The sequence below is a fragment of the Scyliorhinus torazame genome, chromosome 2 (genome assembly GCF_047496885.1).
Source record: "Scyliorhinus torazame isolate Kashiwa2021f chromosome 2, sScyTor2.1, whole genome shotgun sequence".
Taxonomy (NCBI): domain Eukaryota; kingdom Metazoa; phylum Chordata; class Chondrichthyes; order Carcharhiniformes; family Scyliorhinidae; genus Scyliorhinus; species Scyliorhinus torazame.
The window spans coordinates 28,562,704-28,584,383 of NC_092708.1; the positions used below are offsets into that span (position 1 = coordinate 28,562,704).

General features: G+C 46.0%; 1 protein-coding gene across 4 annotated transcripts in view; it reads left to right on the plus strand.

Moving 5' to 3' along the window:
* The window catches only part of hspbap1 (hspb associated protein 1), a 126,072-nt gene that overhangs the window by 7,763 nt on the left and 96,629 nt on the right, over positions 1-21,680 (plus strand). For 2 of the 4 annotated variants that reach the window (XM_072469950.1, XM_072469958.1), the window contains one exon: positions 3,354-3,533. In XM_072469950.1, the coding sequence (XP_072326051.1) occupies positions 3,354-3,533 (180 nt within the window). Of the gene's footprint in view, positions 1-3,353; positions 3,534-7,936; positions 8,056-21,680 lie in introns of those variants that run through there. The other 2 variants (XM_072469967.1, XM_072469976.1) reach the window with 2 other exon arrangements.

The following is a 21,680-nucleotide window of genomic DNA, read 5'->3' on the forward strand; positions in this document are numbered from 1 at the left end:
GAGCGTGAGCGCCAGAGAGAGAGCGTGAGCGCCAGAGAGAGAGCGTGAGCGCCAGAGAGAGAGAGTGGGCGCCAGAGAGAGAGGGTGAGGGCCAGGGAGAGGGCGGGAGGGCCAGGGAGAGGGCGTGAGGGCCAGGGAGAGGGCGTGAGGGCCAGGGAGAGGGCGTGAGGGCCAGGGAGAGGGCGTGAGGGCCAGGGAGAGGGCGTGAGGGCCAGGGAGAGGGCGTGAGGGCCAGGGAGAGGGCGTGAGGGCCAGGGAGAGGGCGTGAGGGCCTGGGAGAGGGCGTGAGGGCCAGGGAGAGGGCGTGAGGGCCAGGGAGAGGGCGTGAGGGCCAGGGAGAGAGAGAGAGAGTGTGAGTGCGAGAGAGAGAGGTAGGACTGAACTCAAATCCCTGGATCATTAATCCAGGAATCGGGATTACAAATCTAGTAACATAACCACTTTGCAACCATACTTCATAGTGAATTGGAGAAGGTGGAAGAGTTGAGGATGAGTCTTGAGGAAAGGATGATGATGCAACATGGAATGGTTGGTGGAACTAAATGTGGAGAAGGGTCATTGATGTGTGGTCAAAAGTAAGATTGAGGAGGATTGGCGTCAAACATATTGATGTTCTGGGGGAATTATAGCTCTGGAAATTAGGGTTGGAGAGGGCTGAGGAAGCTGAACTTGGTTCACAAAGCAATGAGTTCCTCACTGTTTCCATTTAAGGAGAAGAAAGAGGCATAGAAAAAGATCAGTTATCAAAAAGATAATCCCTATCCTTCAGAATATTCCAAGATTAGTAGAGTTGATCCCTCCTCCCACCCTATTCACATTCATTAAAATATAAAAGCAAAATACTGCAGATGCTGTAAATTTGAAATCTCATCAAAATATACCCAGGGCTTCCAAGTTTATGAGGAGAAATTACACAAATTAGGTTTGTATTTCCTGGACTATAGAAGGTTAAGGTGCGAGTTGATTGAGGGTTTGGGATTTTGACAGAAATTAGGGTAGATGGGGAGAAACCTTTTCTACTTACTGGTAGTGGGAGAAGATTAGACAAGGAGATAAAGTCAGAGCAGGATGTTCAGGAGAGAGGATAGGAACGTTTCTTCACCAAGGATGGTGAAGTCTCTAGGAACACTCTCCCATAAGAAGCAAGCAGCTTAGGAACAGGAGTAGGCCTGTAAGACCCTCGTTCCTGCAATTATATCATGGCTGATCTGTATATCTTCACACATCTTCACCACGTGACAATAAACCAATCCAATCTCAAAATGTGTTTGATTCCTCAGTAGCACCTTTAAAAATTTTTTTAATAGTACCCAATTCATTTTTTCCAATTAAGGGGCAATTTAGCGTGGCCAATCCACCTACCCTGCACATCTTTGGGTTGTGGGGGCGAAACCCACGCAAACACAGGGAGAATGTGCAAACTCCACACGGACAGTGACTCAGAGCTGGGATTGAACCTGGGACCTCGGCGCTGTGAGACTGCAGTGCTAACCACTGCGCCACCGTGCTGCCCTCAGTAGCATCCTTTTGATCAGCACAGAAAATGGGAAGTAATTGCCGGATAGTCTAAAAAAAAAGACACCCATCTGCATAGCCACCTCCAGAGCACCTCCCTCCCTACTGTGGTGCAATCACAGGGATCACTGCTGGGCCTCAACATTTTCCGATTTATCTAAATAACTTGGATGAAGGGTCTGGTTACTAAATATGCTGACAACACGAAGATAGGTAGGAAAGTAAATTGTGAAGAAGACATGAGACTCCAAAGAGACATATATAGATTAAGTGAGTGGGGAAAATCTGGCAAATGGAGTATAATGTGGACAAATTTAAAATTGTCCATTATGGCAGGAAGAGTAAAAATGAAACGTAGTATCTAAATGATGAGAGATTGCAGAGTTCTGAGGTGCAGAGGGATCTGGGTGACCGAGTGCATGAATCACAAAAGGTTAGCATGCAGGTACAGCAAGTAATTAGGAAAGCTGATAGAATTATAATGTTTATTTTTAGGGCGATTAAATGCAAAAGTAAGGAGGTTGTGCTTCAGTTGTACAGGGCATTGGTGAGCCCACACCTCGAGTATTGTCTACAGCACTGTTCTTATCTGGACAAAGATGTAAATGAATTAGAAGCAGTTCTGTGAAGGTTTGCTAGACTAATTCCAGGAATGGGCAGGTTGTCTCACGAAGAAAGGTTGAAGAGGTTATGTTTGTATCCACTAGAGTTTAGAAGAGTAAGAGGCGACTTGATCGAAACCTTTAGGATCCTGAGGGGTATTAACAGGAAGGATGCGGAGAGGTTGTTTCCTCTTGTTGGAGAATTTAGAACTAGGGGTCAAAATGTCGCTCGTTTAAAATGAAAGTTACAATCAGATCAGCCAGGATCTCATTAAATGGTGGAGCAGACGTGAGGGGCCTACTCTCGCTCCTAATTCATATGTAATGTTTGTATGTAGTCAGTGCCATTATGTTGTAAATGGAGGCAACTAAGCTGTGCACAGCAAGCTCCCGCAAACAGCAACATGATAATGATAAGATAATCTGTTTTTCTGTTATGTCCATTATGGGATAGATATTTACCAGAACTCCTCTATTCTTTGACATAGTGCTAGGGGAGCTGGAGAGAGAGACTGCGTACGAGACACGGGGAGAATATGCAAACTCCACACGGCCAGTGACCCGGGACCGGGATCGAACCCGGGTCCTCGGCGCAGTGAGGCAGCGGTGCTAACCACTGCGCCACCGTGCCGCTCTTTCTTTACAATGTCTTTACTTTAGCATCTCATCTGAGAGATGGCCTTTTGGTTGTGTCGCATTCCCTCGGTATTTGCAGTCAGCCTTGATTTTTGTACTCAAGTGAGAGTTGAACCAGCAGCTTTCTGACTGAGAGGCAAGTGCCCTACCCACGAGGCACAGCTGACACCTAAAATAGAAGCAAATTGTTGGTTGTTATTGCTTGAAGCCTGAGCTCCTGTGTTTGTGACTTTGGAGTAATCCTGCACTGAGTCAGATTTGCTGGTGATTTGCACTGATTGAAGTGCCACAACACTGGAGAAAACACAACTTAAACCTTATCCAGTGCCCTTAACATAGTAAAACATCTCCATGTGCTCCTCAGGAGTTCCCTCAAAACAAATGACACTGAGCTAACATTACAGCCGCCCATGGTGGATTAATTAAAGTCGAAGAATGCCCGAATTGGAGAAGCCCAGATATCTCAAAGGGTTGTGATTAACACAATAATATTTTGCAAAGGGAGGAAAGGTTTTCAACAACGGCACTTTTGATAAATTATGTTGATCTGATTAAACATAGTACTACAATCGGTCTTTTGTATGTATTCTCTTCTTGTAGCTAGTAAGCCGTTTAACCCCGAGGAGGTCATGGTTATCATGGCATCGCTGCAGCAGCCTGCAGTGTTTCGTAATATGGTTTCTGACTGGCCAGCACTGAAGTGGAATGTGGAGCATCTTTCGCATGTCCTTAACGGAAAACCATTAAAGTTCAGGATTGGCGAGAGAAAGATGACTAAAGGTAAGTGTTTGTTTACTGATCACCCACTTAGATTTAAAAAAACATACATTTGTGTAATTAATGCCAGCTTCTCTGCAAAATATTTTGTGTCAAAATTAGCATTTAATACAAGTTACTTATTTATCACAGAGCAATGTGACCGTTTTGCTGTGTGTTTAAGCACATATTGTGCAGTATGTGAGTTCATGGCTGCTGCTTCCCCGATTGCTGAGCCCACATCTATCTTCGAGTATCTAATTTTTTTTTCCAATTTAGGGGCAGTTTAGGGTGGCCAATCCACCTATCTGCACATCTTTGAGTTGTGATGGTGAGACCCACGAAGACATGGGAGAATATGCAAACTCCACATGGACAGTGACCCAGGGCTGGGATCGAACCCGGGACCTCGGCGCTGTGAGGCTGCAGTGCTTAGCACTGCGCCACTGTGCCGCCCTGAGCTCACATCTATCTTAAACGTTTCTCATTGCGTTTGGTTGATATAGTTAGTTCCGCATTCAACTTTTCTCTCATTTCTTACACGCTGCAGCATACTATTCTTCATGTTCTTCTGCTTCTCTACATCCGTGATGTGTTAAAGTAAAGTCTCCCACATTCCAAATTTAAAATAGAACCTTTGCTTCACTCTGTTTTCCTTTGCCACACAATCTTCTTAAAAACCCAAATAAGACATTTTCTCCCAGTTTGCTCCTTTTCTATTCTCCCTTTTATTCTTTTCAGTCTTGTGGATCCCTGAACTCTGGTCTTCAAGGTTTCACTTGGATTTCTCCCTGCTCCACAAGTTGTTGTCAGAAGGAAGAAGCAATGGAGCTTTTTCAGTGAGCTGTTCTAACTCGTATTTAGTGGCTCCCCCGTTGTGTCTGACTCCCCCTGCTTTGGCAACCAATTTTATTATTACATTTTTCATCAAATGTGACCGTTTTGCTGTGTGTTTAAGCACATATCGTGCAGTATGTGAGTTCATGGCTGGCTAAACCAGAAATTGTTGTCCATTCCATTGCGCTTGGGAAGATGGTGACGAGCTGCCTTCTTGAATGCTGCGTTTGTGCGATGAGGCTCCTCCCCAAGTGCTGTTACAGAGGAGTGCCAGGATATTCACCCAGATACGATGAAGACGTGGTGGTGATACATGTCCCAGTCAGAATGGTGTATGATTTCAAGGTGGTGGTATTCCCATGCGCCTGTTGCTCTTGTCCATCTAAACATTACAGGCCATGGGTTGGGAGGTGCTGTCAAAAAAATGTTAACGGGTTGCTGAAATGCCCTTTGTAGTCAGTTGTGAAGAGGATGTAAGGAGGCTACAAGGGGATATAGGTTATGTTGAGTGGGCAAAGGTCTGGCAAATGGAGTATAATGTGGACAGATGTGACATTTTTCATATTGGCAGGAAGAATAAAAAAGGAGCATATTATCTAAATGGTAAGAGATTGCAGAGTTGCAAGATACAGAGGGATCTTGGGAATCCTAATGCATGAATCCCAAAAAGTTAGTAAACAGGTACAGCATGTAATTAGAACATAGAATTTACAGTACAGAAGGAGGCCATTCGGCGCACCGAGCCCGCACTGGCCCTTGGAAAGAGCACCCCACTTAAGCCCACAACTCTGCCCCATACTCGTAACCCAGCAACCCACCCAACCCCTTTGGATACTAAGGGCAATTTAGCATGGCCAATCCACCTAACCTGCACGTCTTTGGACTGTGGCAGGAAACTGGAGCACCCGGAGGAAACCCATGCAGACACGAGGAGAATGTGTCGACTCCGCACTGAAGAGACCCAAGCCAGGGATCCTGGAGCTGTGAAGCGACAATGCTAACCACTGTGCCACTGTGCCGCTCTTGGCTAATGAAATGTTATTGTTTATTGTGAGGGCAATTGATTACAAAAGTAGGGAAGTTATGCTTCAGTTGTACAGGACTCAGGTGAGACCACATCTGGAGTACTGTGCACAGTATTGGTCCCCATTGCTAAGAGCCCTGCTGATGTTCAATGCGAGGGTATCCATTGTCCATGTTTGGGAAAACCACCTTCTCGGCTTGAGTTTTGGATCTAAACCGGCTGCTCATTTAGCAAAAACTTGTTTTCGGGGGAGACAGTTTTCTGCAGCAGTGTGTGACTGTGATGGTAGCTACCGCTACTGCATGCCTTTCTCCAGTTATTGGGCTATGCATATATAATTCTTTCCATTTGATGTTACCCACCCTGTGGACTCTACTTGCCACCTGGCTCCACCACGTTGGCACTGCCAGGGGGCAGTTCCAAGGAACTGTGCCAGGGCACAGCATCAGGGGGCTGTGCCGGGGAACAGCCTGGCCATGACCCTCACCACCTGTGGGTTATATGCATCTCCCAGCCCCCATGTGGTCATCACGACTTGTTTCTGCTTTTGGAAAACAGAAGTGATTCCCGCCGGCGTCACGTCATGTTGGAAGGGGGGTGACACAATCCCGGAAGCACTGACGTTAAGCCATTTCTGAATATTAAAATGTACGCAAATTAATGGGAGTTAGGTTCTAACCCTCACAGAGCATGAATCTGATTATGTGGACGGGGGGTGAGGGGGGCACGAAGATCTTAATCTGAGATCTCACTGCCGTGTACTAAATGATCTGTTTGAGCTGCTCGCAGAAACATACTTTTCACTGTACCTCGGTACACGTGACAACAAACAAATCCAATCCTGTTATGGCCCTCTTGTGAGAGTTAATGGCCATAACAGGATTTGCGTCCGCTGCGAATGGGCTCAGAAAATTTTGCCCTATATCTCCTTATGTTGCTCGTTGTTGTACTTTGTTTTATGATGCTCCTTTGAAATGCCCTGGAATGTTTTGTTGCATGAAAGAGGCTATATAAATATAAGTTGCTGTTGTTAAAATACTTCACGATTGTTGTATTTGCAGCAGATTGAAACACTCATTATACTATTGCGACACGGGCAGCACGGTGGCGCTGTGGTTAGCACTGCTGCCTCACGGCACACCTACCCACGCACACTCACCGAGTGTTTGCGTGGGTTTTGTCCCCAAAACCCAAAGATGTGCAGGGTAGGTGGATTGGCCACGCTAAATTGCCCCTTAATTGGAAAAAATGAATTGGGTACTCTAAATTTATTTTAAAATTTTTTTAAATACTACTGCTACATGTTGTTCATAACTATTGTGCACTTTTAAATAATCCTTATTATTGTCACAAGTAGGCTTACATTGACACTGCAATGAAGTTACTGTGAAAATCCCCCAGACCACACTGCGGCGCCTGTTCGGGTACACGGAGGGAGAATTCAGAATGTCCAATTCACCTAACAAGCACGTCCTTCGAGATTTGTGGGAGGAAACCGGAGCACCCGGAGGAAACCCACACAGACTGAGAGAACGTGCAGAGTCCGCACAGACAGTGAACCAAGGCAGGAATCGAACCTGGGCCCCTGGCGCTGTGAAGCAACAGTGCTAACCACTGTGCTACCATGCCGCTACACGGTTGATGATGCTGCAGGTTCACATTCTTTGTCCCACAAGCAGTACTATATTGGAAAGACTTGCTATTAATAATGTTACCACATCTCTGATGTTGTCAACATATTTGAATTGCTCAGCAAATTCCTTTGGAAGCCTGGACTCCCATTATTTCACAAGCGCATTTCTGCGACTATTCATGGTTTAGTAAAACTAGTTGAAGTTAAGCTGCCTATTTTGTCTCGGCTCAGCAGCTCTAACCGTGATACTTGTAATCGGCTGGCTTCCGATTTTGCTCTGGCTTCTGACTGTACCTTTTTGCCAGTTTTGTGAAATCAACAAGCCCAAAGCATAACTTGAGAGCACAAAATATGTGCAACAGACTTCTCCATTTAAAGATGTTAATCCTGTGTTGATAAAAAAACACTTTAATACATAGCTGGTTGAACACCTGATTACGAATGGAATTGAGCGTTATAAGGACGAATATAGCTGGAGATAATTAAATGCTGTGCAGAATCTTTTTGTGGTTAACGTCAACACTATTTAATCTGTGCATTTGATATTTTATTCCATTCACACCCCTGAATCCCCCCCCGCCTGCTTTGCAGTTCTTGAGTTGGAGAGAGCTAGGAAAAATCAGTTATGGGGACTGTATGAGAATCCAGACTGGCAATTTCCACCTGCCTGACAGCTGCAAACTGGCTTTGGGACCTCGTGGGTCTTATCTGTGTGAAGCAGATAGATTTATGCTTACTGGAGCAGAGAGGGAGAGAAAATAAGTATTTTAGAAGTGCAATAGCCATTTAAAAACAAATGTTGTAACTGAGATTGTGGCATATTGGGGGAGCGTTCTAATGAAGATTTACTGTAATGTGTTTTTTGCTTCCACCGTGCTCAGGCCAAATTGCGCATAAATGTAACCTGGAATCATTCATGCTTCAGGATGGATTGGAAGTGTTTGGAGTTGCGGAGCTGTAGCTGGGCCGTTTAGGTTTGATCTTACCTAAGCACATCTCCGACAGATGTCCTCTTCCCTTTCCCTCACAAGATAGGAAGATGAATCAACCATGTAAGTGTCCTAAAAGCAAAGTGTGAGAGGATGTGGTGGTGGGTAGCATGGGGGGAAAAAACTAGAAGTATCAATACAGATCATGATGTTCCCTCCCCTGAATATTATGGCCTTAAGTTCTTCAAGGGTTTTCACTGGAAAAATGGCAATGAGTATTATGCAAGGTAGCACAAGGGCAGCATGGTGGCACAGTGGTTAGCACAGTTGCTTCACAGCTCCAGGGTCCCAGGTTCGATTCCCAGATTGGGTCACTGTCTGTGCGGAGTCTGCACATTCTCCCCGTGTGTGCGTGGGTTTCCTCCGGGTGCTCCGGTTTCCTCCCACCGTCCAAAGATGTGCAGGTTAGGTGGATTGGCTGTGCTAAATTGCCCTTAGTGTTGAGTGGGGTTACTGGGTTATGGGGATAGGGTGGAGGTGTTGACCTTGGGTAGGGTGCTCTTTCTAAGAGCCGGTGCAGACTCGATGGGCCGAATGGCCTCCTTCTGCACTGTAAATTCTATTCTATGAAAAAAGACATAACACAGTGTCGAACAGACACTGGAATGTGGTGACTAGGCTTTTCGCAGTAACTTCATTGAAGCCTACTTGTGACAGTAAGAGATTATTATATTATTATTATAAGACCGCCTCCCTCCCTCACAAGTCCCACCTCCTCTAAACAATAATCCCCCCCCCCCCCCTCCCCCACCCCGGCTCCTGCTGACAGTTTTCTCCAAAGAAGTCGACAAATGGCTGCCACGTCTGGACGAACCTTAGCATTGACCCTCTTAGGGCAAACTTTATTTTCTCAAGTCTGAGAAACCAAGCCATGTCGCTAACCCAGATCTTTGAATTTGGGGGCTTCAGGACCCTCCACGCTAACAATATCTGTCTCCAGGCAACCAAGGAGGCAGAGGCCAAGACGTCAGCCTCTCTCAACGCCTGGACTCCTGGATCTTCCGACACTCCGAAAATCGCCACCTCCGGACTCAGCACCGCCCTTGTTTTTAACACCGTGGACATGACGTGTAAAACCCTGTCAAAATCCCCTAAGCTTCGGACATGCACAAAACATATGGACATGGTTTGCTGGCCCTCCTGCACATCTCGCACACCTGTCCTCTATCCCAAAAAACTTGTTCATCCGGGCCACCGTCATGTGTGCCCGGCGAACGACCTTAAATTGAATCAGGCTGAGCCTGGCACATGATGAGGACATGTTGACTCTGCTTAACGCAACCGCCCAAAGACCTGCGTCTATCTCTCCCCCCTAGCTCATCTTCCCGTTTGCGCTTTAGCTCCCCTGTTTCCTCCGACTCCATGAGTTCTTTATAAATATCCAAAACCTTCCCCTCTCCCACCCCCGTTCTGGAAACTACTCTGTCCTGTATCCCCCGTGGCGGTAGGAGTGGAAAGGTCGAAACCTGCCTTTGCTAAACATCCCACATGCCAAACTTTAGCATGTAACTTTCTCCTCTTGATGGCTGTGAGAGTGACGTGCGGAATGTATTTTACTCAAAAAAATGGCCCTTTGTCCACAGCAAAAGATTGCCACAAATTCAACACTGATTTATTGATCTTCGTTAGGGGAGCTGAAGGTATGTTTGCACTCATGTAGATTAGAAAAAACAAACACCAGTGTGCAGTAGGAAGTGAAGTTTGAGATTTGTGCGAAGCCACATTATTAAGGCAGTAGAGAAGGCCGGAGAATTCGGAGGATGTCGGGGGCGGGATTCGCGCCAACCCCCGGCAATTCTCCGACCTGGCGGGGGTCGGAGAATCCCACCCCATATCTTGCTAATGAGTTAAAGTGTTTGTTTTTGCTTTCTGTCTCTGTATCCCCATATCCCAATTACTCCCCTTCTCTGAACATTCTCATCCATCAGCAGTTTTTGCCAGCTAAGATCATCAGCTTGGCTACTACAATCATTTTGTTAATCTTGTTATGATTGATCTCCAGGAACAGTTAATTGAAATCTAAAAAACTAAAAATATTGTAAATGCCTAACAGGTCTTTCAGTATCTGAATAAGTGAGAGATTCATGGTTTGTTCATGGACCCTTCATCAAAACTGGAAATGTAAGAGAATCTGTGATTAAAAGCAAATTACTGCGGATGCTGGAATCTGAAACAAAAGAGAAAATGCTGGAAAATCTCAGCAGGTCTGGCAGTATCTGTAGGGAGAGAAAAGAGCTAACGTTTCGAGTCCGATGACTCTTTGTCAGAGAATCGGTGATTGTTCTCCTTCGAGCAGAGACAGCTAAGGTGAGATTTAAGGTGTCCAAACTTGAGTAGATTTGATAGAGAAAGCAGAAAGAAACTGTAACTTATAAGAGAGAAGGGGAAATATTTGCAGGGTTATGAGGTAAGAATCTAATGACAATTGTGACAGACTGAATGGCCTCCAACTGTGCTGTACAATTTTAAGTAAGCCCCGCTCTCGTGTTGTTGAGTACTCTAAAAGGGGCTTATTTAATATCAATTTGTGTTTCTGGTAAAAGATCTATATGTGAAAAGTTAACCTGTCTTTCTTTGTCAGATGCTGACAGACCTATATTACCAGTGTTTAATATTGATTCCTTGTGTTCTTTTTGTCCCTTCTGCCCAAGAATGCATCTTATTGACAATGGTACAGCAACACTTGCCTTCTATTTATGGTAGTACTTTTAGCTTAGGTGTTGTAGCAACTGGAGAAAGGATTGTACACAAGTGAGAAGCTCTAACAGTGAGTAGGCTGATGACAAAACTACATTTTGCAAAATATATTATGAAAGTTGTTATGGCGATATGTTTCAACTCATCTAGGGCTGAGAAAAATGTCAACATCGAGCACTAAATTGATGTAATCGAATCATACATCACGGAAGGAAGCCATTTGATCTCCTCTTGCCTTTCCTGCCACCTCTTTGAAGGAACTATTTGATGAGCTCTACTCCCCTGCTCTTCCCCCTAAAGCTCTTCAATTCCTCCCCCTCCACTTCAGGTATTTAACCAGTTCCCCTTTGGATGTTTAAGAATGCCTTCTTTTATGTTGATGCAGTCCTCTGCATCAATTACAAACCTCAATTTGGTGTTGTTGCAAACTTTGGAATTTTCCTTTGTGGTCCCAGCACCAATCCCACCATTTGCCTGTCTGAATGGCTATCCTTAACCCATACTCTGCTTGCTGTTTTGTAGCTACCTATTTAAGTAAGGCAGGAGGAGGTGTGTTAGCTTTTATTGGTAGAGGGATTGAGTTTCGGAGCCATGAGGTCATGTTGCAGCTGTACAAAACTCTGGTGCGGCCGCATTTGGAGTATTGCGTGCAGTTCTGGTCGCCGCATTATAGGAAGGATGTGGAAGCATTGGAAAGGGTGCAGAGGAGATTTACCAGAATGTTGCCTGGTATGGAGGGAAGATCTTATGAGGGAAGGCTGAGGGACTTGAGGCTGTTTTCGTTAGAGAGAAGAAGGAAGAGATGACTTAATTGAGACATACAAGATGATCAGAGGATTAGATAGGGTGGACAGTGAGAGCCTTTTTTCTCGGATGGTGATGGCTAGCACGAGGGGACATAGCTTTAAATTGAGGGGAGATAGATATAAGACAGATGTCAGAGGTAGGTTCTTTACTCAGAGAGTAGTAAGGGCGTGGAATGCCCTGCCTGCAACAGTAGTGGACTCGCCAACATTAAGGGCATTAAATGGTCATTGGATAGACATATGGACGATAAGGGAATAGTGTAGATGGGCTTTAGAGTGGTTTCACAGGTCAGCGCAACATCGAGGGCCGAAGGGCCTGCACTGTGCTGTTATATTCTATGTTACAGTTATATAGACAGGGGGAGGCCATGGAGGGATTTTGAGTTGAGGATTTTAAAATTGAGACATTGCCGGATCAAGAGCCAATGTGGGTCAAAGAGTGATAGGGTGAACATGGGAGGAGGAGGAAATTCCTGTGGAAGTGTTTTTAGTAGAGAGTAATTCCATCTCCTTCACATATGCTTCCCCTGTTAATTTCTCTTGTACTTGCTGTGGCATAGACAGACATCTTGTGTCTGTACTTCCTCCTTGAGCTTTTCTGGTCAGACAGGTTAAAGAGGACAGCCTGTATGTGTCCTGCAGCAGCACTGTTGGCTTCAATGGGAGGCAGTACTTGTGCTTTGAGGAGGATGAAAACCAAATCCCGGAGCCACGAAAATTCAACACTGCTCTGTGGGCAGTGCATTGGGTTACATTCCAACTTTGGCGAGACTGTAGAACAAAGCATCCTTTATCCTCCTATCTCCATTGATTCACTGGTTCAGTTGAGCTGCTTTGAGTCTGATCCTTTGTGGATTGCTGCGGCTCTTTCCTGTCCAACTGACTGACCCATGTTGTTTCACCTGCTGTGTACATCACTCCTTTTTTTATTAAGGATTAACAATCCCTCTGATTTAAGTTCAAGTGACTATTTTTGGCAGCCAGTCCTTAAGTGGAAAATCTCCTGAACAAATAGCAAGTACATACATAGATACATAGAACATACAATGCAGAAGGAGGCCATTCGGCCCATCGAGTCTGCACCGACCCACTTAAGACCTCACTTCCACCCTATCCCCAAAATCCAATAACTCTTCCTAACCTTTTTGGACACTAAGGGCAATTTAGCATGGCCAATCCACCTAACCTTGCACGTCTTTGGACTGTGGGAGGAAACCGGAGCACCCGGAGGAACCCCACGCAGACACGGGGAGAACGTGCAGACTCCGCACAGACAGTGACCCAGCGGGGAATCAAACCTGGGACCCTGGCGCTGTGAAGCCAAATGCTAGCCACATGAGCTACGGTGCTGCCCATAATATATTTTTAATTTCTGCAGCACTATGTGGAACCTTGATTGTCAATGGTTAACAGGGAAAGAGTGCAGTGATGCGACCTTTGGTCAAAGCCTTTTTTCAGAAGAAAATCATGAAAAATTTCCTGAGATGTTTCTCCTGAATGTTAATTTTAGCACTGGAGACCATTCTTCCTGCTTGGCTTTCTGGTGCTCTCACATAGGACATCTGAGAATGGCTGTTTCTCAAATGGGAGTGGGGGAGGGTTTGAATGGGAGAGGTGGCCTTGATTGCTTCATGCCCATTTATACGCTGGATCCATCAGAGGTGTGATTACAGGCTGGGTCTGCTAATCGGGGCTTAGCCACATTATTCGAGGCAAAATGAAGTTGCTCCCTTCCCTTCCCCATTGTGGCTTAGCGGTTCCCTAATGCATTATCTGTAATTGCTGTTGTCAGAGTGATCTGACAAAGAGGGGGACTCTACCTGAGTTCTGAGTGGGGCAACACGGTAGCATAATGGTTAGCACAATTGCTTCATAGCTCCAGGGTCCCAGGTTCGATTCCCGGCTTGGGTCACTGTCTGTGCGGAGTCTGCACGTTCTCCCGTCTGTGTGTGGGTTTCCTCCGGGTGCTCCGGTTTCCTCCCACAGTCCAAAGATGTGCAGGTTAGGTGGATTGGCCATGCTAAATTGCCCTTAGTGTCCAAAATTGCCCTTAGTGTTGGGTGGGGTTACTGGGTTTCGGGATAGGGTGGAGGTGTGGGCTTGGGTAGGGTGCTCTTTCCAAGAGCTGGTGCAGACTCGATGGGCCGAATGGCCTCCTTCTGCACGGTAAATTCCATGATTCTATGATTCTACAGGACAGTGGTAACATTAATGTTTCTCTCCTTTGTTAAAGAGTTGACGTATTGGGCAGAAGGAGAATTTTCTTCTATGAAAGTGGAGAGTCATCTTGGCAAAATGGCGCACATCCTTGCACATTTTCCCTTTTCGGGAAGTGGAAACTTTTGGCTTTTTTCTTGCTCTTGACATTTCCTGATCTGCACATCTTCTGTGCCCAAGGGTGGTGATCAGGAGCCCTTGTATAGTTGGCTGCTTGCAATTGTATAGAAGATCCCCCTCTAGCTGGAGAACTGCTTGGATTCCATATTTGATGTCTTTCCCAGTGACCTAACTGAAGATGGAAACCTCTCTGTGGGAAATAACGGGATGGAACTAGGGTTGCAGACATCTGGTTTAGTGAATTATTGGAGCTTTCATCGCATGACCTCTTCCCTCCAATTTGCCTTGCTTCCCCCCCACCCACATTGGCCATCCAACATTCTCATAGCGATTCTTTTAATGCCACATTCTTCCAAAGGCACTCAGCAAGCAAATAGACTCTCATAACCGATTGGATGTTTTTCGACTGTCTGCCAAACAGCACTTTTATTAGTAACAAATAAAACTGTTGAAAGAAAATTTCTCCAAGGTTGGCCTGGAGATTAACCTTCAATTTCTGGAGACTGACTCCAGGACATTCCTGGAGAGTTGGCAACCCTGATGGGAATACACATTACTGTTTGTTGGAATTCCTCTGGGGACTAAACCTGGTTGAAGACTAAAGAACTGAGATGAAGACTAAAGAAATGCGGCAAGTTGGAAAAAGGTAGGAGGGCAGCTGATGTAAACGGGGGAACAGTGATTAGGGGATGCCACTTACAGTTTTAAAAGCTAATGAGTTGTCAGAAGAAGGATTGATTTGAGTGTTTAGGAGTTATGCAGTTATGACATTTTCTCGCAACATACTGTGCTTAACAGCCTACATGAACTTTTCAACTTTCAAGCAGCTATGAAAACACTGGGGTTGTGTCCAAATGATGAGTTTCTGTCTTGGTTGCAGTATGAGAAACGGGTTCTGCAGCAAAGGGAAGTCAAACTTTGCCTGCACCTCACTTCCCAGTTTAATTTCCAGTCCCCTCTGAATATGGGGCCTTGCTTCCTGAGTGATCATATAATGGTCATGAGGTTGCTTTGTCCGTTTCCATCCCTCTACCCCATTGCATTAAGCAGGAATTGTTTTGTTCTTAAGACTTCCCAAAGCAATTTGCAGCAATTAAAGTACTTTTTGTAGTGTAATCATTGTTGTAATGTAGGAAACAAAGCACCCAATTTGTATGATAAGATCCCACAAACAGCAATGATCAGATGATCTAATTTAGTGATTTCAATTGAGGACTAAGTATTGGCCAGAAGGCGAGGGGAGAATTCCCTTGATCATCCTCAAAATAGTACCATGTGATCTTTTACATCCATCTGAGAGACATGGTGGCTCAATTTTTGTTTTAACTCAGAAAGACGGCACCTCTGACGATGTAGCACTCCCTCAGTCGGGCACTGATTCTTGTGCTCAAGACTCTGGAGTAAATCATAGAATTCCTACAGTGCAGAAGGAGGCCATTCAGCCCATCGAGTCTGCACCGATTCTCTGAAAGAGCAGCCTACATAGGTCTCCTCCACCGCCGTATTCCCATAACCCCACCTGACCTATATATCCTTGTACGAAGTCTTACAACACCAGGTTAAAGTCCAACAGGTTTGTTTCGATGTCACTAGCTTTCGGAGCGCTGCTCCTTCCTCAGGTGAATCACCTGAGGAAGGAGCAGCGCTCCGAAAGCTAGTGACATCGAAACAAACCTGTTGGACTTTAACCTGGTGTTGTAAGACTTCGTACTGTGCTCACCCCAGTCCAACGCCGGCATCTCCACATCATATATATCCTTGGACACTGCAAAAACTGGGTCATGGAAATTAGATGTATTACATTATGAGTTTTCTATGAATTGCATTCCTCAAATTGCACTTTCAAGTGATCACGTGTGCAATAATATTTGTGCAGTCAGCGATCCCCTTCAGTCATAACTGAGGCAAAACCTGTGCTGAAAACCTAGAGTCCAATGCCATCCAGCTTTGCCGTGTTGTTCTTGGTTCAGTGCAGTTTAGAAGCCAGTGAGCATCAACATATCATAGAATAGCATGTCATAGAATCCCTACAGTGCAGAAGGAGGCCATTCGGCCCATCAAGTCTGCACCGATACTCTGGAAGAGCACCTTCTCATGGCCCATGCCCCCCCCACCCTATCCCAGTAACCCCACCTAACCTTTTGGACATCAGGGGCAATTTAGCATGGCCAATTCACCTAACCTGCACATTTTTGGACTGTGGGAGGAAACTGGAGCACCTGGAGGAAACCCACGCAGACACACCAACAGCCACCCAAGGCCAGTATTGAACCCTGATCCCTGATGCTGTGAGGCAGCAGTGCTAACTTGTGCTACCGTGCCACCCCCAATATTCTGGCTGAGAGGTGAGAGTGCCCGCCAACTGAGTATTGATAGATTTAACCCTGTTAATTTGCTCTTGTGGAAGAAACAGTCAGTGCGTGAATTATACCAAAGCACATTTAGCTGCTTTACTGAGACAGGGATTGTTTCTCCAAATCAAATTAGAAATTGTACAATGTGACCTTTTCCAGGAAGTGAGTTACATCTCATCAGCAGTAGTCATCATTGGAACTTGGGTCATTTGTGATATTTTCATTAGCTTGTAATGCTAAATTCTGATGGAACTACTGACCCATTCAGCTTCACTTTTGGTTCAACTTTCATTAAGCCGTTGTCAAGGTTACAGGGTGTATTGTGATGCATGTAGCCCATTGTAATCTAATTTAAAACAGATTACTAAATTTAAATTTTCTCACAGATTTTAATTTTCTACACAGGCTAGTGAAGCAGTGCAGTTCAAGTAGCAGAAGCAATGAATTTCTGGAATGTGTTCAAGGCTGCATTTTAAAAAAAAGAAAAGTTTCATGGGATATAGGTGTCACTGGCAAGATCAGCATTTAATGCCCATCCTTAATTACCCTTGAGAAGATGATTGGGAGCCACCACCTTGAACTGCTGCAGTCCACGTGGTGTAGGTACACTCAGCCCTGATAGGGAAGGAGTTCCAGGATTTTGATCCAGTGACAGTGAAGGAACAGTGATATAGGGCGGAATTTTCCCATTTGTTTTCAAAGTGTGGGCCTCTGACTGAAACCGGCAGGTCGCTCTTCGGCTGGACAGCCGAGTTTCAATAGAGATTTTCACGCTGAGAGAAAAAAAATGTGTGGGCGGGGTTTACGCTGTCAATCTGGCGGAACAGGGCCTGGTAGAGCTGGCAAGAGCAGCGAAACAAAGATTGGGGTGACATCGTTAAAGGCCATCGGGCCCGATCAGCACAGAAAGTAAACAGCCCCCAGCCCCACGGGCGTGGAGCATTCCTCTCAAAAGCATCGAGGGCTTCCTCCCTAATCCCCCCCCCCCCCCCCCCCCCCCCCCACCCCCACACACACACACAGACACAACAGCAGTCTCGGGGGCAATTTCCACACGCTTCCACCCCCACCAGCACTGCAGTTTCGGCGACAATCTCTTTTCTCACCCCCCCCCCCCCCTCCAAGCACTGTAGTCTCAGAGGCAATCTCCCCCTCACAGGCACCTGCCCCCCCTCCCCACCCCCGCACACGCACACAAATAAGGGGGGACCTCTCTCATGGGGCTGCCTAGATGGCCTACCACAGGCACTGCCGCCGAGCACAGGTTGGCACCAACAGCATCTCTCTCTTCCCCCTCACTCCACCCCAGGGATCCTCGAGTCATTTATGCCTTAAAATAGCTGTTGTAACTGCAGCCATATGAATATTCAGTGTGGGAGGAGTCATGTGGTATGGCGGATCGCTAATTAGATGTAAATATATATTTATTATTTTGAGGTTCTGGCATTCGGAGGGTGGAAACCTGGTTACATCATCGGTGAGGGGTGTGGAAAATCAGGGAGCATGATCTCTCCAGCAAGAATCATGTTTCCCGACTCTTGTGGTTTTTGCCCCCGCATCACTGTTTGCGCTGACGGCTAACGTGGGTGCAAAATCATACCCGTGGTCCGAGGATGGTGTGTGGCTCCGGGCGGCATGGTGGCGCAGTGCTTCGCATTGGTTCAATCCCGGCCCCGGATCACTGTCCGTGTGGAGTTTGCACATTCTCCCAGTGTCCACGTGGGTCTCGCCCCCGCAACCCAAAATTTATGCAGGGCAGGTGGATTGGCTGCGCCAAATTGCACCTTAATTGGAAAAAAATGAATTGGGTACTTTAAATTTGAAAAAAAAGGATGGTGTGTGGCTTGGAGTGCTTCTTGCGTGTGCAAAACTCTTCTCACTGTACTTCGGTGCATGTGACATCAAATCAAATCAATAAAAATGTTTCTGTTGCCCTTGTCAAAGAATTATAGAACGTTTAGGGCACAGAAAGAGGCCGTTTGAGCCATGGGTGGGAAAACGAGCCACCCAGCTTAATCCCACTCCCATCTTGTCCTAGATGGTAGAGGTCACAGGTGTGGAAGGAGGATTGGCGGGTTGCCGATGTGAATCCTGTATATAGTACACACGGCTGTCACTGTATGTTGGCACTGGAGGGAGCGAAGGTTGAAGGTGGGGTGCCGCTGAAAGAGGCTGTTTTGGCCTGGATTGTGTCAAGCTGCTTACATTTTATTGGAGCTGCGGTCATCCATGCAAGTGAAGAGTGTTCCAGCACACCTCTGACTTGTGCCTTGTCGACGGTAGACAGGCTTTGGGGAGTCAGGAGGTAAGTTACCATCTCAGAATTCCCAACCTCTAACCTTCCGATATAGCTGCTTTATTTATATGGCTGGTGTCAGAGATTCTCTCCTTCCTCTTTCATGGGCAGTGGGCATCGCTGGCAAGGCCTGCATTCGTTGCCCATCCTTGATTTGGATTTGTTTATTGTCATGTGTACCGAGGTACAGTGAAAAGTATTGTTCTGCGTGCACCTCAGTCAGATCGTCCCATGCATGAAAAGAAAATCCGGAGGGCAAACATAAAATACATGTAAATACATAGACACAGGCATCGGGTGAAGCATACAGGAGTGTAGTACGACTCAGTAGAGAAGATGTGTGAAGAGATCAGATCTGTCCATAAGAGGGTCGTTTAGCATTGTCCTTGAACTGAATGGCCAGTGCAGAGGGCAGTTAAGAATCAACCATATTACTCTGGGTCTATCGCGCGCTCCCAATTGTGCAAATGTGCGCGCAGCAGCCGGCTTTTAACAATGCCGGCTGCGAGCGACCTTCAAAATGACGGCCGCGACCATATAAAAAAAATGCGGCCGAATTTGTAATCATAGAATATACAGTGCAAAAGGAGGCCATTCAGCCCATATTTTCTGCACCGGCCCTTTTGGAAAGAGTACCCTCGCGAAGCCCACACTCCCACCCTATCCTCGTAACCCCACCCAACCTTTTTGGACACTAAGGGCAATTTAGCATGGCCAATCCACCTAACCTGCACATCTTTGGTCTGTGGGAGGAAACTGGAGCACCCGGATGAAACCCAAACAGACACGGGGAGAACGTGCAGACTCCGCACAGACAGTGACCCAAGCCGGGAAACGAACCTGGGACCCTGGAGCTGTGAAGCAACTGTGATAACCATGTGTAACGTGCCCCACTATTGCTGAGAATTTAGAAGCCCAGCTTATTTCTTGTTTAAAATCAGTGCAGGCGTTCTCAATATAACTGAATGAAAGTACAGACGTTTCAGATGGTGAAACCTTGCTAGTTTACGGTAGGTATGTTTGGCACAATGAATTTGTTGAAGATTTGCGGTGCTACCTGACTTTATCAATCCACACGACTGGCGAATACATTTTTGAACCTTTGAATAGTTTTGTGGTTGGAAAGTTCCTTCATTGACTGGATTCATTGCAGAGGAATCACAAGTGATGGAGCAGCCAACATGATTGGGAAATCAGCAGTTATAGTGAGGATAAGGAGGAAGCTGATCAAGACATTGTTTGGAATCATTGTTTTATTCACCGTGAGGCACTGGCATCGAAAGGAATTCCATCCGTTCTTGAAGTGGCGTTGAAAGGAATTCTGAAAGTTGTGAATTTCATTAAACGCAGCCACTCAATACCCGACCTTTTGACACTCTGTTTTCCGATATGGGGCCTGAGCACACATATTTATTGTTCCACACAGAAGTACATTGGCTGTCAAAGGATCAGGTGCTACTCAGAGTTTACAAACTGAGGTACGAAATCCACGCTTTCCACCTCAAGAAATTGCCCTCCCTGGCTGATTCGTTTGCTAATGAAACTTGGATGCTAACAATGTCTTACCTTGCAGACATCTTTTCAATTCCAAATTAACTGAACCTCAAATTGTAAGGGAAGGGTGATGATTGCTTTCGGTACTGGGAATAAATCAAAGCTTTTCAAAAGACATTGGAAGTTTGGCAATTGCGAGTGCAAAGCCAAAACTACTACATGTTCCCCACACTGCTTCGACACATCGAAGAAAACAGCATTAGTAAGGAAGCTGTAAATGGACTGGCAAGCTTTATTCAGTTGCTTCTGGGTGCCCTGATCAACAATTTTGGTCGCTACTTTCCAGAGGAGAAGTTTAAGATTTTGAGAGAGAAGAGGTGGATGAAGAATCCCTTTGAGTTTAAGACCCCAGAATCAGTTCTTAACATGCAGCTGACTCCAAATGAAGAAACTGAGCTTCTGCGCCTCAGCTGTGACAGCATATTAAAAACACGGCACAAGTCAATGAGGCTGTCAGCATTCTGGAGTAGCGTCTGAGGAGTATCCAGAGCTGAGTAAAACAAGCATTTTGTTGCTTTTGCCCTTCTCAACAATCGACATGTGCGAGGTTGGATTTTCCATCCTCACAAAGATGAAGACGGCACAAAGGAACTGGCTGAATCCTGCAACCGATATGTACGTAATCCTCTCCTCCTGTAAACCTGATTGGAGTGAGATTGTGAGGACCAAGCAGGCTCACTTCTCGCACTAAAGGTAAGAGAAAACGGTGTGTCGCGAAGTTCGGCCGGCGTGGGTTGCGAAGGTCGGCCGACATGGGTCCCGAAGGTTGGTAAAAATGGGTCCCCAGAAAAACAGTTTCAAAAACACTGACCTAAAGGATAGTTTTGCAGTTATCATGACTGAGACTAGCTTTCAATTCCAGATTTCATTAATTGAATTTAAACCAATCAGCTGCTGCGGTGCGATTTGAACTCATGTTCCCAGAGCATTGACTCAGGCTTCTGGATTACAGTGACATTACCACTAAACCACTATCTCCTCTGGGGATTGTTGCTCTTTTTAACCTTAGTCTATTTGCTCTGATTACGTCACCTTTGCTCATGAGTCGCCAGGTATCTTTCTGATACCGCCACGTGGTTCAAGTTCAGGTTATGATTAATAACACAGCACACCGCTTAGTAAGGATTAAAACAACGGTCATTTATTATATACAACAAGCAATATTAATACCCTAATACTACTATCTATATAATAAACCTATCACTACTGGCCAATACTTAACTTAGGAAGAGCCCACCAGGTCAGGGAAACGAATGGCTTGTCCAATCAGATCTGGCCCGCGGGATTCAAAAGGCTGCTACAGGTCGGTGGCTAGGTGTCTCTACCGGGTAGCGATCGCTGAATTCAAACTTACTGTTGCCGGTTGCTGTTCTTGCGAAGGTCTCGAGCAGGCGAAGAGGAGAGAGCGCTCTGAACTTGGACCCTCACTTTTATAGGGCCCAGGGGCTTCCTGCCTCCCGGGGCGGCCCTTGACCCTGAGTCCCAAGTGATTGGATCTGTCCCCAATCTCTGGGGTCGATGTGTCCAATGGTGAGGCGATTCCTCGATCGGGGGGTGGTCGCTCACCTGTCTTTGTTTCGGCCACTGCAGGCGCCGACAGGTCTGGCCCGGTATTCAATTGCTAATATGTTGCAATTGTTCCCG